The following is an 18458-nucleotide window of genomic DNA, read 5'->3' on the forward strand; positions in this document are numbered from 1 at the left end:
TAAACTGTTCACCAGTACAGTATTTCAGTTTGTGTTTAAATGGATAGAGGAGAGGGAAGCATCAATATTGCATATGATTAGGGTGGCCGCATCCAGGACAAACTATTGTTGGATTCATCTTTTCTTTTCTAAATCAAAACACAAATCACTGGTGCTTGACTTTGTTACGTAAATGCGTCAAGCTAGTCTGCCCTTCTCACCTCCACACTCATGTCTAATTGTTACGAGTGAATGAACATCCCACCACATTCAGCTCAGTTGGAGTTGTTGTTGAAGACAAACTTCCTGCGCTTACAGGATGTACAGATTCTACCATTTTACACTGTGTTGGAATTACAGTACCTATCAAAGGTTTGGTCTTGCTTGCTCATGCTATTGAATGAGAAGGGGTGTCCAAGCTTTTCACTCAGTCCTGTTACTGTAACATATTACGCCTTCCGAAAATGTTTTAACATTCCACAAGTCGCATGGAAGTTGCATCACTCAGATCCTCTGCAGGACATCGATAGGTCAAAAGTGAGATCACACATTTATTTTCTTAGGTTTTAGATTTTTTTTGTCTTGTGTTCAGACAAATATTTTCGGGGTAAAAAAAAATACAAAATTACACGATCGCAGCGGGGGACTTTACTTTTCCCGGCTTGACCAACTGTTTTTTCGACGTCACACCAGGAAGTGGTGACAGCTCTGACGATGACTGAAGCGTTAGTCGAAACTGTCAGCCAGGTAAGAGAACTTCTCTTCACCTGAAAAATATTTTACCTCCTTTTTTAGATGAATTTTTATTTAATTTATTTTGAATATACAACTTTTTGTTGAAACACTAATGTGGTTAATGTCAACTTGTAGGTCCATTTCCTGTACTGTATTTGCTAATTCTATGCTAAAAACAAACTCCTGTTGCTTTTAGACCTATAGCTCAAATGAGGAGTACCAATAAATAAAACATCCATCCATTTTCTGTACCGCTTATCCTCACTAGGGGGCAAGGGCGTGCTGGAGCCTATCACAGCTGTCTTCGAGTGAGAGGCAGGGTCCACCCCAAACCAGTCGCTAGCCAATCGCAGGCCACATAGAAACAAAACAACCATTCAGACTCACATTCACACCTACGGGCAATTTAGAGTTTTCAATTTACCTACCATGCATGTTTTTGGGATGTAGGAGGAAACCCACGTAGGCACGGGGAGAACATGCTAACTCCACACGGGATTTGAACCCCTGTCCTCAGAACTGTGAGGCAGATGTGCTAACCGGTCGTCCACCGTGCCGCCTTACATAAAACAATGACATAAAAAAAACGGAGTTGCCTGAGATGGGCCAACAACTGCGTTGTTCAATATGTGTATTATGAGATTTAGAGTTGAAAAAAGACAGAAGTTTATTTTGAGAGATGTACAACAAGCAAATGGCATCTGATGGAATGGCCCACACAGACTAAGTAAGCAGTATGAGTTATGTAAGTACATATGAAAGAATAAAAATGTTTGCAAATACCTTTTTCTTGTAGCCATTCTTCTACTGGCCTGGTGTATTTGAAAGGAATTTTCTTATTGGCCACTTGATACCGTTCAATGTCACTGTTCGCTTTAACAAAACATTTACAGAGATTTAGTCATCATCAACCTTGTGTTGAAAAAAACATTATCAAAGTATCTCAATAATTAATGTTTTTTTTCCCTGTAATTTAAGAGTTTACTTTTTTAAATTCATTTTTTTAGATTTTCCAAAAACACAAATGTACGGAAAAGCTCGGGACACTGATTTGTAATTTTAAGATTGAAAACATGGCTGTAGCTGAAGGTGTTTGGTTTACACGAGATCCAATAAAAGAGCTGTATCAAAAATTTATGATAATTCTTGAGGCCCATAACTGACAGCGGCCCTCGAAAATACTGTTTTCAATTTGCACCACTGAAATCGTGTGGCCAAAACTGATTTTTTTTTTCTTTTCATGTGGCCACAAATCCCTGACAGTGACTACCGTACTGCATTATACAAAAAGTTGCTTTTAATATTTTGGCCTTATGAAGGTAACCAAAACATCAGAAACAGCGGTGACTTTTTACACACTGCAAACAACAAGAGTTGTTTCCATATTAGAAAAGTTTGTGGGGTTTGTACCTGTCGGGAAGTGTTCATTGATGGACCAGTTATCAACTTGCAGCGTTGCATTACCACCATTCCTGGTGAAGCGGACCACGTGATACTTCCCATCATTCACTGGGGTACTGCTCTCCTGTACACTGATATCCACTGTCCCAATGTTGAAAGTCACACCAATTTTGCCTTGTTGCTAAAATGAAACAAACAAACAAACACAAAAACTTGATTTTTAATAAACATGGGCTTGCCATTGGAATAATATTTGCCACTCATCTTAATCATGTAGCTTATTGTTTTCAGAGAGTATTTGATGACATAGTTGTGATTTAAATGCCTCCTCTGTTTTTGTGCACTTTGTAACCAATCGTCCATCCATTTTCTACTGAGGGTGGCAGGGAGTTAGATCCTATCCCAGCTGACTTTGGGTGAAAAGCAGACTACAGCCTGGTTTGGTCACCAGTCAATCAGTTCCCACAGAGAGATAGACAATCATTTATATTTAAACCATCACTGAGTGGGAACTGACCCCATGCTGCTTGCATGGAAGTCATGCAGGTGAGCACCATCGAGCAACCTACGTGTCCATGTGCACTAGATGGACAAAGGTATCAGGACGCCAGTGGCGACACTTAGAGGTGATGCTGGGAAACTGTTCTCAAAAATCTGCACACCAGAGACACATGAATATTTAGCACTGATGAACAATTCATGCCCGGCAACATTTGTTTTCAACAATGTAATTGAGGCAAGGACTGAGAATTTCATTTATTAACCAGTGTATTTAATGAACCACTGATATTTGTGAGGACACTATTAATTGATCGAGGCGATCATTTATGCCGCCTATTGCCCTCACAATCGCTTGGTGACTCCAGCACATGCACTGAAAAAAAGAGTCCTTTGAATTTACTTCATTTGAACATGGACATCGGTTGCACATGATTAAAATGTGTTTAAATTGACATAATTTAACCCTCTTCTCCCAAAAAAAAACAAAACATTTTTTTGTCAGTGTCGGCCACGTTCTCCCATCACCCCTGAGAGAGCAGCGTCACCCATGATCGCAGCGATTCTCTCCTCGAACGGGGTGAGGCCTTCCGCGTCGGTTCTTCCGCCTTTTTTGGCCACACTTTTTGGCACACGCGCTGTCCCATTCACTCCTCTTTCGCGTGTTGTTAACGCCGTAGGGCAGCTCGCCAAAGAGGATTTTCTTGCGTGCCTCCCATTCATTGAGCAACTTCACATTCGGAAAATGTATTTTTTTTCATTACCTTGCTCATTTTCCTTTTTTTCTGATCATTTGGAGATCGGCGTCTTAGGTGCAGGGTTCATTTAAATATGATTTGCATATTCAAATGTGGGCGTGGACAGGGAGGAGTCTGCAACTCCAACATGTACACTCATTTCCACGTTGATTGAAATGTACGAAGGAAATGTGCTTGGATTCATGAGTACTCAGAGTTTCATACATCTGAATATTTTTGTGCGTACGACGTTTTCTGAAATTGCCTGTACGCCATATTTTTGGAGGAAATCCACGCCCCAGGGGCCTCATGTACAAAGACTTCTGTGGATTTTCGTACTAAAACATGGCGTACGCTCAAATCTAGAAAACGTACGCACAAATATATTCAGATGTGTGCGTACGCATGAATCCAAGCACATTTCTTAATGAAATGTGTTAAAATGACAAGATTTACCCCTCTTCTCCGAAAAAAATTGTCATTTTAACACATTTTAATCATGTGCAACCAAAATACATGTTCAAATTAAGTAAATTCAAAGGACTTTTTTTCAGTGCATGTGCTGGAGTCACAAGAAGCGATCGTGAGGGCAATAGATGATCACCTTGATCAATGAATATGTGTCCTCACAAATATCAGTGATTCATTAAATACACTGGTTCGTGTGAATTCCGAGTACTTGCATCTTTTATATTATTGAAATCAAATGTAGTCGGGCATGAATTGTTCATCAGTGCTAATTGTTCATGTGTCTCTGATGTGCAGATTTATTATAACAGTTTTCCAGCATCACCTCGAAGTGTCGCCAAAGCACCAAAAGCTGTAGAAACATGTGTACGCCAGCCATGAGGTTGGCGTGCGGCACCGCACATTTCCAAGGTCATTTCACTCTTGATATATATGAACTTTGCTGTGAAAAAAAACGTACGCCACGTTTTTGTGCATTTTGTGCATTTACAGGCTAGACACGATTTGAGAATATGATTAATCTAACTTATGTAGGACAAGAGGGCCTAACTCTCGTTCAGTTCTGGTTCATTCCCAAAATGAGGTTAAGGTCAGGGCACTGAATGGGTAAGTAATTCCAAACCAAACTCATCCCTCAACCATTTCTTTATATCTGTTCTTCGGGAAGGCTGACTGTCCTACACTCTGAAACCCCCGATTGACTATTTATTTGAAAAAGATTGTCATTCTTTTTGTTACATCCTTGAAGTATAACAACTTGTTCAGTAGTTTCACAGGAAAAGCATTGACTATGAACTTACTATGTGCAGCATGAGGTAGTCCCCAAGACCAGGAGCGCTGTCGATCCTGACAAGGATGCCGTCTTTGAGCGACGTACTAAAGCCAACGGTCAGCCGGTCCGTCCTGGTGCTCGGTCTCTCATTGGCTGGCCACTTGAATGTTATGAGACCTCCTCCTTTGCCAAAAATGTATGTGGTCCCAGCTGAGCAGAGCAGGAGAACATTTAATATTTAATGATATAACAATATGAGTTTGTCAGTTTACTGTAAAGACACTGTAATAACAAGTAAATCTAAAGTTAGTGTACTTTGTGGGGTATTGTGTTTCTCAATGGGCCAAGTTCTCAGTCTTCCAGTCTCCCTCCTTAATGAAACTAGCAATCCCAATTCGAAACTAACATACAGTAAGCTAGTACAAGACTTAGATTGCTGTAATATCACAAATTTTAAAATGTCCCACATAATAAATCTACTTTTATTCAGATACCGACTCGGAAAAAAGAATGAACAATGCTTTCACACCACTACTCCAGGTCGCATTTTGTGGTCCAAATCAGTTAATTGGTCAGTTGTAAATTTGGTATGCTTACCCAGTGGTGTGGTTATTTCATGCAGTAAATAAACTAAAGCACACAAAAACCCATTGCACAAAAAAAAATAAAAAATTAACAAAAAAACCCCACCACTATCAGGTGGTCTTGGACCAGTTGGTTTCGTACTCACTCATGTTTGAGTAAAAAACCTGAACAAACAAACCACACGATGGGGGAAACAATGGCCTAAATGATGCCACTGTGAAAGCAATCAAGGAAAGGCACATCATTATTGTAGGCCTTCATATACCCAGGTTTTAGTGTAAAAATTTCTAAAACTATATCCGTAATTCCATTTTATGGTGGGAATGGTTTGCTATGAAACGTTGTAATTTTTATAGCAGTGATTCTCAAAGTGTGTTTCTGGTTCTGTTACGTGAGCTCCTTTTAGTGGTGCTCAAAAGAATCACAGTCTAAGTACATTTTAGTCGTACAGTAATCCTTCGTTTATTGCGGGGGTTAGGTTCTGGACCACACCAGCAATAGGGGAAATCTGCGAAGTAAAGTACCTGTGGGACTGTACTTTTTTGTAGATACAGTCAGTTGTTGCCATATTCCAATATTTTCTGATACCCTCTCACCATTATGTGAGCGTGGCCTGCTAATTAGCACAAGCCTGCTATTAGCAACAACGCTAGCAATCAAGATGCCTCCCCTTTCCACTGAGGACTATCACAGACTGCTGCAGAGGATGTCAATATTGGAAATTAAAATCCACCGTCTTGAAGTGTATGTGAATGTAAATGGACAGTTGGGGAATGAAACCACTCTAGCAATGTCTCCAAATGTTGAGCAGAAGTGTGCTAACAGACAGCCACTTAGATCAACGAAGAGGACGGATGTGGACTGTGGAAACGGTAATGGATATTCCAGCACTTCTCCCTGGAATTTACTGGGAGCAAAGCCCAAAGATATTGGACAACATCTAAAAGGGAGGACAAAACACCAGCAGATTCCTGAGGAACCCGGCTGGCTTGCATTGCGTGCTTCTTCAACACCGAGTGCACGGACGGTCGCTACAGTAAAGGGCAAGAAAAAAGTAAATGCAAAACATTGAAATCAGACTTACAAATGGATTGGAGCCACTTTTACAAGACCCTGGCTAAGAATCCTCATCCCCCACCACCACTGAAAGGTATGAAACTAAATAATACAAGATAAAAAATGGCACCCCAAACATTAATAGTTGGTGATGGAGCTGTCAAGGATGTGAAACATTTTTGCAGTGAGAAGAACCCCAAAGCACTGTGTTTTACCAATGACATGGTGTCTGATATCTCTAAAAACAATCCTGAAGATCACTAATCAGCACGCAACTATGAAATCTGCACACTCAGGGGCCCTGGATGTTGTCAAGCATCAATCAGAGGTACTGAAGCGAGATTTAATTTATCTCCTACCAAAAGTGCAATGTATGAGATTTTCATAAGTGGACCTCTCCCAATGGTACAAGTTGGAGATGAACATTTGAGTAGGCTCATTCAATTAAGTAAGTGGCTCAAAGAAGTGTGCACTGTACTATTCGTGGATTTCATTGACAATTTCCCCTTTTTTGGGGGGGCGCAGCCGTCTTTACGAGGCAGACGGTTTCTTTCTAAATAGACAAGGGGTTAAGTTGTTGGCTGCCAACATTTTTTACTGTTTACATCATTCAGTGGCCCGAATGGAAAACACTGGCTTTGTTGAAATGGCTGAAGGACAAAAAGATGCAGTTGTTCCCAAACAGTCGGATGAAAATTTAAATTATTTTACCATGGTGTAGATGGGAAGAGAAATGGATTTGGGGTTATTTTAAAAGAATAGTTGGCTAAGAATGTCTTGGAGGTGAAAAGAGTATCAAATCGAGTGATGAGGCTGAAACTTGAAATTGAGGGTGTTATGTGTAATGTGATTAATGCAGCCCTATGGGTGGCACAAGTCAGTGCAAACTGTAGGCCGGTCCCAAGCCCGGATAAATGCAGAGGGTTGCGTCAGGAAGGGCATCCGGCTTAAAACCTTGCCAAACAAATATGAGCGTTCATCCAAAGAATTCCATACCGGATCGGTCGTGGCCCGGGTTAACAACGTCCGCCACCGGCGCCGTCAACCTGCGGGGCGCCGTTGGAAATTCAGCTACTGTGGGTCGAAGTCAAAGAAGAAGAGGAGGTGGAAAGCGGGTTCTTCGGCAGAAAGAGAAGAGGAAAACACAGAGCCTAGAACTGAATGTGGGGACTTTGAATGTTGGGACTATGACAGGAAAATCTCGGGAGTTGGTTGACATGATGATGAGGAGAAAGGTTGATATATTGTGTGTCCAGGAGACCAGGTGGAAAGGCAGTAAGGCTAGAAGTTTAGGGGCAGGGTTTAAATTATTTTACCATGGTGTCGATGGGAAGAGAAATGGAGTCGGGGTTATTTTAAAAGAAGAGTTGGCTAAGAATGTCTTGGAGGTGAAAAGAGTATCAGATGAGGCTGAAATTTGAAATTGAGGGTGTTATGTGTAATGTGATTAGTGGCTATGCCCCACAGGTAGGATGTGACCTAGAGGTGAAAGAGAAATTCTGGAAGGAGCTAGATGATGTAGTTCTTAGCATCCCAGACAGAGAGAGAGTCGTAATTGGTGCAGATTGTAATGGACATGTTGGTGAAGGTAATAGGGGTGATGAAGAAGTGATGGGTAAATACGGCATCCAGGAAAGGAACTTGGAGGGACAGATGGTGGTAGACTTTGCAACAAGGATGCAAATGGCTGTAGTGAACACTTTTTTCCAGAAGAGGCACGAACATAGGGTGACCTACAAGAGCGGAGGTAGAAGCACACAGGTGGATTACATCTTGTGCAGACGATGTAATCTGAAGGAGGTTACCAACTGTAAGGTAGTGGTAGGGGAGAGTGTGGCTAGACAGCATAGGATGGTGGTGTGTAAGATGACTCTGGTGGTGGGGAGGAAAATTAGGAAGACAAAGGCAGAGAAGAGAACCATGTGGTGGAAGCTGAGACAGGACGAGTGTTGTGCAGCTTTTCGGGAAGAGGTGATACAGGCTCTCGGTGGACGGCAGGAGCTTCCAGAAGACTGGACCACTGCAGCCAAGGTGATCAGAGAAGCAGGCAGGAGAGTACTTGGTGTATCTTCTGGCAGGAAAGGAGAGAAGGAGACTTGGTGGTGGAACCTCACAGTACAGGAAATCGTACAGAGGTTAGCTAAGAAGAAGTGGGACACTGAGAGGACCGAGGAGAGGCGAAAGGAATACATTGAGATGCGACACAGGGCAAAGGTAGAGGTGGCAAAGGCAAAACAAGAGGCATATGATGACATGTATGGCAGGTTGGACACTAAAGAAGGAGAAAAGGATCTATACAGGCTGGCCAGACAGAGGGACAGAGATGGGAAGGATGTGCAGCAGGTTAGGGTGATTAAGGATAGAGATGGAAATATGTTGACTGGTGCCAGCAGTGTGCTTGCTAGATGGAAAGAATACTTCGAGGAGTTGATGAATGAGGAAAATGATAGAGAAGGGAGAGTAGAAGAGGTAAGTGTGGTGGACCAGGAAGTGGCAATGATTAGTAAGGGGGAAGTTAGAAAGGCATTAAAGAGGATGAAAAATGGAAAGGCAGTTGGTCCTGATGACATTCCTGTGGAGGTATGGAAGCATCTAGGAGAGGTGGCTGTGAAGTTTTTGACCAGCTTGTTCAATAGAATTCTAGTGCGTGAGAAGATGCCTGAGGAATGGAGGAAAAGTGTACTGGTGCCCATTTTTAAGAACAAAGGTGATGTGCAGAGCTGTGGCAACTATAGAGGAATAAAGTTGATGAGCCACACAATGAAGTTATGGGAAAGAGTAGTGGAGGATAGACTCAGGACAGAAGTGAGTATTTGCGAGCAACAGTATGGTTTCATGCCTAGAAAGAGTACCACAGATGCATTATTTGCCTTGAGGATGTTGATGGAAAAGTACAGAGAAGGTCAGAAGGAGCTACATTGTGTCTTTGTAGATCTAGAGAAAGCCTATGACAGAGTACCCAGAGAAGAACTGTGGTACTGCATGCGGAAGTCTGGAGTGGCAGAGAAGTATGTTAGAATAATACAGGACATGTACGAGGGCAGCAGAACAGCGGTGAGGTGTGCTGTAGGTGTGACAGAAGAATTTAAGGTGGACGTGGGACTGCATCAGGGATCAGCCCTGAGCCCCTTCCTTTTTGCAGTGGTGATGGATAGGCTGACAGATGAGGTTAGACTGGAATCCCCGTGGACCATGATGTTTGCAGATGACATTGTGATCTGCAGTGAAAGCAGGGAGCAGCTGGAGGAACAGTTAGAGAGATGGAGGCATGCACTGGAAAGAAGAGGAATGAAGATTAGCCGAAGTAAAACAGAATATATGTGCATGAATGAGAGGGCTGGTGGGGGAAGAATGAGGCTACAGGGAGAAGCGATAGCAAGGGTGGAGGACTTTAAATACTTGGGGTCAACCGTCCAGAGCAATGGTGAGTGTGGTCAGGAAGTGAAGAAACGGGTCAAAGCAGGTTGGAACGGGTGGAGGAAGGTGTCAGGTGTGTTATGTGACAGAAGAGTCTCTGCTAGGATGAAGGGCAAAGTTTATAAAACAGTAGTGAGGCCACCCATGATGTACGGATTAGAGACAGTGGCACTGAAGAGACAACAGGAAGCAGAGCTGGAGGTGGCGGAAATGAAGATGTTGAGGTTCGCTCTTGGAGTGACCAGGTTGGATAAAATTAGAAATGAGCTCATCAGAGGGACAGCCAAGGTTCGATGTTTTGGAGACAAAGTTAGAGAGCGCAGACTTCAATGGTTTGGACACGTCCAGAGGAGAAATAGTGAGTATATTGGAAGAAGGATGATGAGGATGGAGCTGCCAGGCAAGAGAGCTCGAGGAAGACCAAAGAGAAGGTTGATGGATGTCGTGAGGGAAGTTGGTGTTCGAGAGGAGGATGCAGGAGATAGGCTTACATGGAAAAGGATGACGCGCTGTGGCGACCCCTAACGGGACAAGCCGAAAGGAAAAGAAGATGTGTAATGTGATTAGTGGCTATGCCCCACAGGTAGGATGTGACCTAGAGATGAAAGAGAAATTCTGGAAGGAGCAAGACGAAGTAGTTCTGAGCATCCCAGACAGAGAGAGAGTCGTAATTGGTGCAGATTGTAATGGACATGTTGGTGAAGGTAATAGGGGTGATGAAGAAGTGATGGGTAAGTATGGCATCCAGGAAAGGAACTTGGAGGGACAAATGGTGGTAGACTTTGCAACAAGGATGCAAATGGCTGTAGTGAACACTTTTTTCCAGAAGAGGCACGAACATAGGGTGACCTACAAGAGCGGAGGTAGAAGCACGCAGGTGGATTACATTCTGTGCAGACGATGTAATCTGAAGGAGGTTACCAACTGTAAGGTGTGGCTAGACAGCATAGGATGGTGGTGTGTAAAATGACTCTGGTGGTGGGGAGGAAGATTAGGAAGACAAAGGCAGAGAAGAGAACCATATGGTGGAAGCTGAGACAGGATGAGTGTTGTGAAGCTTTTTGGGAAGAGGTGAGACAGGCTCTCTGTGGACGGGAGGAGCTCCCAGAAGACTGGACCATTGCAGCCAAGGTGATCAGAGAGGCAGGCAGGAGAGTACTTGGTGTATCTTCTGGCAGGAAAGGAGAGAAGGAGAGTTGGTGGTGGAACCCCACAGTACAGGAAATCATACAAGGAAAAAGGTTAGCTAAGAAGTGGGACACTGAGAGGACCGAGGAGAGGTGAAAGGAATATATTGAGATGCGACACAGGGCAAAGGTAGAGGTGGCAAAGGTCAAACAAGAGGCATTCAGTGAAATATATGGCAGGTTGGACACTAAAGAAGGAGAAAATGATCTATACAGGCTGGCCAGACAGAGGGATAGAGCTGGGAAGGATGTGCAGCAGGTTAGGGTGATTAAGGATAGAGATGGAAATATGTTGACTGGTGCCAGCAGTGTGCGAGCTAGATGGAAAGAATACTTCGAGAAGTTGATGAATGAGGAAAATGAGAGAGAAGGGAGAGTAGAAGAGACAAGTGTGGTGGACCAGGAAGTAGCAATGATTAGTAAGGGGGAAGTTAGAAATGCATTAAAGAGGATGGAAAATGGAAAGGCAGTTGGTCCTGATGACATTCCTGTGGAGGTATGGAAGCATCTAGGAGAGATGGCTATGGAGTTTTTGACCAGCTTGTTCAATATAATTCTAGTGTGTGAGAAAATGCCTGAGGAATGGAGGAAATGTGTACTGGTGCCCATTTTTAAGAACAAAGGTGATGTGCAGAGCTGTGGGAACGATAGAGGAATAAAGTTGATGAGCCACACAATGAAGTTATGGGAAAGAGTAGTGGAGGCTAGGCTCAGGACAGAAGTGAGTATTTGCGAGCAACAGTATGGTTTCATGCCTAGAAAGAGTACCACAGATGCATTATTTGCCTTGAGGATGTTGATGGAAAAGTACAGAGAAGGTCAGAAGCAGCTACACTGTGTCTTTGTAGATCTAGAGAAAACCTATGACAGAGTACCCAGAGAGGAACTGTGGTACTGCATGCGGAAGTCTGGAGTGGCAGAGAAGTATGTTAGAATAATACAGGACATGTACGAGGGCAGCAGAACAGCGGTGAGGTGTGCTGTAGGTGTGACAGACGAATTTAAGGTGGAGGTGGGACTGCATCAGGGATCAGCCCTGAGCCCCTTCCTTTTTGCAGTGGTGATGGATAGGCTGACAGATGAGGTTAGACTGGAATCCCCGTGGACCATGATGTTTGCAGATGACATTGTGATCTGCAGTGAAAGCAGGGAGCAGCTGGAGGAACAGTTAGAGAGATGGAGGCATGCACTGGAAAGAAGAGGAATGAAGATTAGCCGAAGTAAAACAGAATATATGTGCATGAATGAGAGGGCTGGTGGGGGAAGAATGAGGCTACAGGGAGAAGCGATAGCAAGGGTGGAGGACTTTAAATACTTGGGGTCAACCGTCCAGAGCAATGGTGAGTGTGGTCAGGAAGTGAAGAAACGGGTCAAAGCAGGTTGGAACGGGTGGAGGAAGGTGTCAGGTGTGTCATGTGACAGAAGAGTCTCTGCTAGGATGAAGGGCAAAGTTTATAAAACAGTAGTGAGGCCACCCATGATGTACGGATTAGAGACAGTGGCACTGAAGAGACAACAGGAAGCAGAGCTGGAGGTGGCGGAAATGAAGATGTTGAGGTTCGCTCTTGGAGTGACCAGGTTGGATAAAATTAGAAATGAGCTCATCAGAGGGACAGCCAAGGTTCGATGTTTTGGAGACAAAGTTAGAGAGCGCAGACTTCAATGGTTTGGACACGTCCAGAGGAGAAATAGTGAGTATATTGGAAGAAGGATGATGAGGATGGAGCTGCCAGGCAAGAGAGCTCGAGGAAGACCAAAGAGAAGGTTGATGGATGTCGTGAGGGAAGTTGGTGTTCGAGAGGAGGATGCAGGAGATAGGCTTACATGGAAAAGGATGACGCGCTGTGGCGACCCCTAACGGGACAAGCCGAAAGGAAAAGAAGATGTGTAATGTGATTAGTGGCTATGCCCCACAGGTAGGATGTGACCTAGAGATGAAAGAGAAATTCTGGAAGGAGCAAGACGAAGTAGTTCTGAGCATCCCAGACAGAGAGAGAGTCGTAATTGGTGCAGATTGTAATGGACATGTTGGTGAAGGTAATAGGGGTGATGAAGAAGTGATGGGTAAGTATGGCATCCAGGAAAGGAACTTGGAGGGACAAATGGTGGTAGACTTTGCAACAAGGATGCAAATGGCTGTAGTGAACACTTTTTTCCAGAAGAGGCACGAACATAGGGTGACCTACAAGAGCGGAGGTAGAAGCACGCAGGTGGATTACATTCTGTGCAGACGATGTAATCTGAAGGAGGTTACCAACTGTAAGGTGTGGCTAGACAGCATAGGATGGTGGTGTGTAAAATGACTCTGGTGGTGGGGAGGAAGATTAGGAAGACAAAGGCAGAGAAGAGAACCATATGGTGGAAGCTGAGACAGGATGAGTGTTGTGAAGCTTTTTGGGAAGAGGTGAGACAGGCTCTCTGTGGACGGGAGGAGCTCCCAGAAGACTGGACCATTGCAGCCAAGGTGATCAGAGAGGCAGGCAGGAGAGTACTTGGTGTATCTTCTGGCAGGAAAGGAGAGAAGGAGAGTTGGTGGTGGAACCCCACAGTACAGGAAATCATACAAGGAAAAAGGTTAGCTAAGAAGTGGGACACTGAGAGGACCGAGGAGAGGTGAAAGGAATATATTGAGATGCGACACAGGGCAAAGGTAGAGGTGGCAAAGGTCAAACAAGAGGCATTCAGTGAAATATATGGCAGGTTGGACACTAAAGAAGGAGAAAATGATCTATACAGGCTGGCCAGACAGAGGGATAGAGCTGGGAAGGATGTGCAGCAGGTTAGGGTGATTAAGGATAGAGATGGAAATATGTTGACTGGTGCCAGCAGTGTGCGAGCTAGATGGAAAGAATACTTCGAGAAGTTGATGAATGAGGAAAATGAGAGAGAAGGGAGAGTAGAAGAGACAAGTGTGGTGGACCAGGAAGTAGCAATGATTAGTAAGGGGGAAGTTAGAAATGCATTAAAGAGGATGGAAAATGGAAAGGCAGTTGGTCCTGATGACATTCCTGTGGAGGTATGGAAGCATCTAGGAGAGATGGCTATGGAGTTTTTGACCAGCTTGTTCAATATAATTCTAGTGTGTGAGAAAATGCCTGAGGAATGGAGGAAATGTGTACTGGTGCCCATTTTTAAGAACAAAGGTGATGTGCAGAGCTGTGGGAACGATAGAGGAATAAAGTTGATGAGCCACACAATGAAGTTATGGGAAAGAGTAGTGGAGGCTAGGCTCAGGACAGAAGTGAGTATTTGCGAGCAACAGTATGGTTTCATGCCTAGAAAGAGTACCACAGATGCATTATTTGCCTTGAGGATGTTGATGGAAAAGTACAGAGAAGGTCAGAAGCAGCTACACTGTGTCTTTGTAGATCTAGAGAAAACCTATGACAGAGTACCCAGAGAGGAACTGTGGTACTGCATGCGGAAGTCTGGAGTGGCAGAGAAGTATGTTAGAATAATACAGGACATGTACGAGGGCAGCAGAACAGCGGTGAGGTGTGCTGTAGGTGTGACAGACGAATTTAAGGTGGAGGTGGGACTGCATCAGGGATCAGCCCTGAGCCCCTTCCTTTTTGCAGTGGTGATGGATAAGCTGACAGATGAGGTTAGACTGGAATCCCCGTGGACCATGATGTCTGCAGATGACATTATGATCTGCAGTGAAAGCAGGGAGCAGCTGGAGGAACAGTTAGAAAGATGGAGACATGGACTGGAAAGAAGAGGAATGAAGATTAGCCGAAGTAAGACAGAATATATGTGCATGAATGAGAGGGGTGGTGGGGGAAGAGTGAGGCTACAGGGAGAAGAGATAGCAAGAGTGGAGGACTTTAAATACTTGGGGTCAACCGTCCAGAGCAATGGTGAGTGTGGTCAGGAAGTGAAGAAACAGGTCCAAGCAGGTTGGAACGGGTGGAGGAAGGTGTCAGGTGTGTTATGTGACAGAAGAGTCTCTGTTCGGATGAAGGGCAAAGTTTATAAAACAGTGGTGAGGCCAGCCATAATGTACAGATTAGAGACAGTGGCACTGAAGAGACAACAGGAAGCAGAGTTGGAGGTGGCGGAAATGAAGATGTTGAGGTTCGCTCTCGGAAAAATTAGAAATGAGCTCATCAGAGGGACAGCCAAGGTTTGATGTTTTGGAGACAAAGTTAGAGAGAGCAGACTTCAATGGTTTGGACACATCCAGAGGAGAAATAGTGAGTATATTGGTAGAAGGATGATGAAGATGGAGCTGCCAGGCAAGAGAGCGAGAGGAAGACCAAAGAGAAGGTTGATGGATGTCGTGAGGGAAGACATGATGGCAGTTGGTGTTCGAGAGGAGGATGCAGGAGATAGGCTTACATGGAAAAGGATGACGCGCTGTGGAGACCCCTAACGGGACAAGAAGAAGACTCATCCAATCAGAGGAATGAAATAAGATGAGGCAGCAATTTCTGTCTCACACACCCCTCCCTGCCCCACCGGAGCAAAGCCCAACGTAAAACTCACTCTCTACTAGCCCAAATGCCATGTTTGGTCTGATGGACAGGGTGAAGGCTATTGACAATATTGGAGTCCAGCCCACACCACGCCAAGATCTTCCTCCCATCCCCCCTCGCTTGAAACCACTGTCTACTAAGATGCGATGTTTTTGGGATGTGGTGGAGGTTCTCCCTGTGCCTGGAGTAAACTCATGCAGGCACAGGGAGAACATGCAAACTCCACACAGGCGGGGCCGGGGATTGAACCCCAGTCCTCAGAACTGTGAGGCAGACTCTCTAACCAGTCGTCCACCGTGGCGCCAGGTCAAAGAAATATGGCACAAAAAAAAGTAGAACTACAAACTTCGTGAGGATAAAATGTGAATGTATCAAACCATTGTCTCCAGTTATATCTGTGAGACTAGCTCTTTTCAACATCAGGTCACTGGGTAACAAATCAATGTTGATTAATTACATCATTACAACCTATGATCTGGACTTTTTGTTACTAAATGAAATGTGGTTAATAGAAAGTAGCTGTAATACCATTTTAAATGAGGCAACACCAGCAAATATTAATTTTATGAACAAGTGTCAAAGAGGGAAAAAAGACGTTGGTATTGCTGTTATTTTTAAGTCATTATTTCAGTGTAAAGAAATTGTACTGGGTGATTTTAGCTCTTTTGAATATGTTTTTTTTTTTTTTTTTTAGTTAAAGGTGACCCCAAGGCTATTGCTTTAATAATTTATAGACCTCCAAGTTACAATATAAAATTTATGGAGGATTTCTCAGAAGTGCTTTCAGTTATTTGTACTGACTACAACAACTTTGTCATAAAGGGAGACTTTAACATTCATGTTGACAATAACATGGAAAAAAATCTAAAGAACTCTCTGCTTTACTAGACACATTTGACCTCTCTCAACATATTAAGAGTTCAACCCACAGTCGAGGTCGCATCTTAGACCTGGTCATCTGTAAGGATGTTGAAATTCCATCAATTGACAGTAAGGATATGGCTATTTCTGACCATTTTTGTGTATTTTTTTAATTACAGATTCTTCCAAAAGTTCAGAAAACCTCTATGTCTATTAAAAAAAGGTACATAAATGAGAGTACCGCCACTAAGTCCATGGAGACCATAGCTGTGCCACAAACTGTGAATGCTGAGACAGTTGATGAACGTTTGGATAATTTCACCTGGAAAATCTCAAATGCTGTCGTTCCTATTAAAACGAAGACAATCTTTAGGCGACCAAGAACACTGTGGAGGAGCACTATGATGCCAAAGACTTCTAAAGTGTAGGAAAGCAGAACATATGTGGAGAAAAATTAAACTCCAAATTGACTATGACCTCTACAGACAGTCTTTGTAATTTTAACCAAGTGTAAGTCAGGGCTAGACAGCAACACTTTTCTGAAATCATCAGTAAGAACTTCAACTTACTCGCACTCTGTCTGCTGTGGTTGACAAGCCACCCCCGAATCACATAGCTCTAGAACTCCTGACAGCTGATAAATGCAATGAATTTGCTTGTTATTTTAGTGTAAAAAATACGATCCATCAGGTTAAATATCAGCACAAATCAGCAAAATGATAAAATGATATTACATCTGAAGCCACCCAAGAAAAACTCTATTACCATGTCCGAATTTGATACAGTTGACCAAAAAACTATTGAGAAAACGGTTCAGCAACTGAAACCAGCAATGAGCTGTCTTGACTCAAAACCATCGGACTTTTTCAAAGCTATTGCGAAGTCTGTGCTAGCTGATTTGCTGCAAATAATCAATTGCTCAATTCAGTCAGGCGAGTTTCCCAAAGTTCTTAAAGTAGCTGCAATTAAGCCTCTTCTAAAAAATAGAAAGCTGGACTCTTCCATGTTATCAAGCTATAGATCCATCTCAAATCTCCCTTGCATAGCCAAGATTGTTGAGAAAGATATTTTTAATCAACTCAGCAATTTCTTGAACTTAAATGGACTTTTTGACAAATTTCAATCAGGTTTCCTAAACCATCACAGTACAGAATCTGCTCTTATCAAAGTGCTAAATTATACAAGGTTGAATACTGACTCGGGAAAGGTGTAAATTCTGGTCTTGTTGGACCTCAGTGTGGCTTTTGATACGGTATGTACATAATATACAGGAGAACAGGTTGGAAACGTGGGTAGGACTAAATGGTTCAGGTCCTACCTGGAGGAAAGGAGTTATTTTGTAACCATTGGAAGTGTTCAATCTAATCGAATGGCAATGGCCTATGGGGTCCCTCAAGGGTCAGTTCTTGGACCCCTCCTTTTCGGCCTGTATATGCTACCCTTGGGTCAAATTCTTCAGAACTTTAATTTTGAGTATCATAGCTATGCAGATGACACACAGTTATATCTAGCAGTGTGTCCAGATGACTACAGTTCAATTGAGGTGTTGTGTCACTGTCTAAAACAGATAAATAACTGGATGAGCCAAATTTTCTTCAATTAAACCACAACAAAACTGAGATAATTGTTTTTGGCAATAGTAAATACCTGGAGTCACTCTCTTTAAAAACCAAAGACCTAGTCCGAAACCTTGGTGTTCTGATAGAGTCCGACCTGACTTTGAACATCCATCCATCCATTTTCTGTACCGCTTATCCTCACTAGGGTTGCGGGCGTGCTGGAGCCTATCCCAGCTATCTTCGGGCGGGGTACATCCTGAACTGGTTGCCAGCCAGTCGCAGGGCGACTTTCAACAGTCATATCAAATCAATGACTAAACCTGCCTTCTACCATCTGAAGAACATATCCAGAGTGAAGGCTTGCATGTGTTAAGCAGACCAGGTGAAGCTCATCCATGCTTTTATTTCAAGTTGACTTGACTATTGTAATGGTCTTCTGACCGGACTCCCCCAAAAGAGCATTAAACAGCTGCAGCTCATTCAGAATGCTGTAGGTCGGATTCTGACCAGAACAAAGAGTCTTTACACTGGCTTCCAGTCAATATTAGAATTGATTTTTAAGTTTTGCTAAATGTCTCTAAATCACTAAATGGCTTCGGTCCTGAATACATGAAATAAATGCTCACTGAATATAAACCCAGTAGGGCTCTGAGATCGACAGACTCAGGGCAGATAGTGGAGCACAGAGTCCAAAGCAAACATGGTGAAGCAGCATTTAGCTATTA

The 18458-nt window shown here is 43.4% G+C and overlaps 1 protein-coding gene across 5 annotated transcripts in view; it reads right to left on the reverse strand.

Annotated features, from left to right (window-relative positions):
* Window positions 1–18458, reverse strand: part of nrxn3a (neurexin 3a) — a 199470-nt gene that overhangs the window by 16448 nt on the left and 164564 nt on the right. For all 5 annotated transcript variants that reach the window (XR_009769756.1, XM_061695537.1, XM_061695536.1 and 2 more), the window contains 3 exons: window positions 4619–4800; window positions 2125–2296; window positions 1498–1587 (listed from right to left, as the gene is read on the reverse strand). Coding sequence is in view for 4 of the 5 variants with exons in the window: in XM_061695537.1 (XP_061551521.1) it covers window positions 1498–1587; window positions 2125–2296; window positions 4619–4800 (444 nt within the window). In the remaining variant the exon portion in view is untranslated. The remainder of the gene's footprint in view (window positions 1–1497; window positions 1588–2124; window positions 2297–4618; window positions 4801–18458) is intronic.

This window comes from Phycodurus eques, chromosome 14, assembly GCF_024500275.1.
Source record: "Phycodurus eques isolate BA_2022a chromosome 14, UOR_Pequ_1.1, whole genome shotgun sequence".
Taxonomy (NCBI): domain Eukaryota; kingdom Metazoa; phylum Chordata; class Actinopteri; order Syngnathiformes; family Syngnathidae; genus Phycodurus; species Phycodurus eques.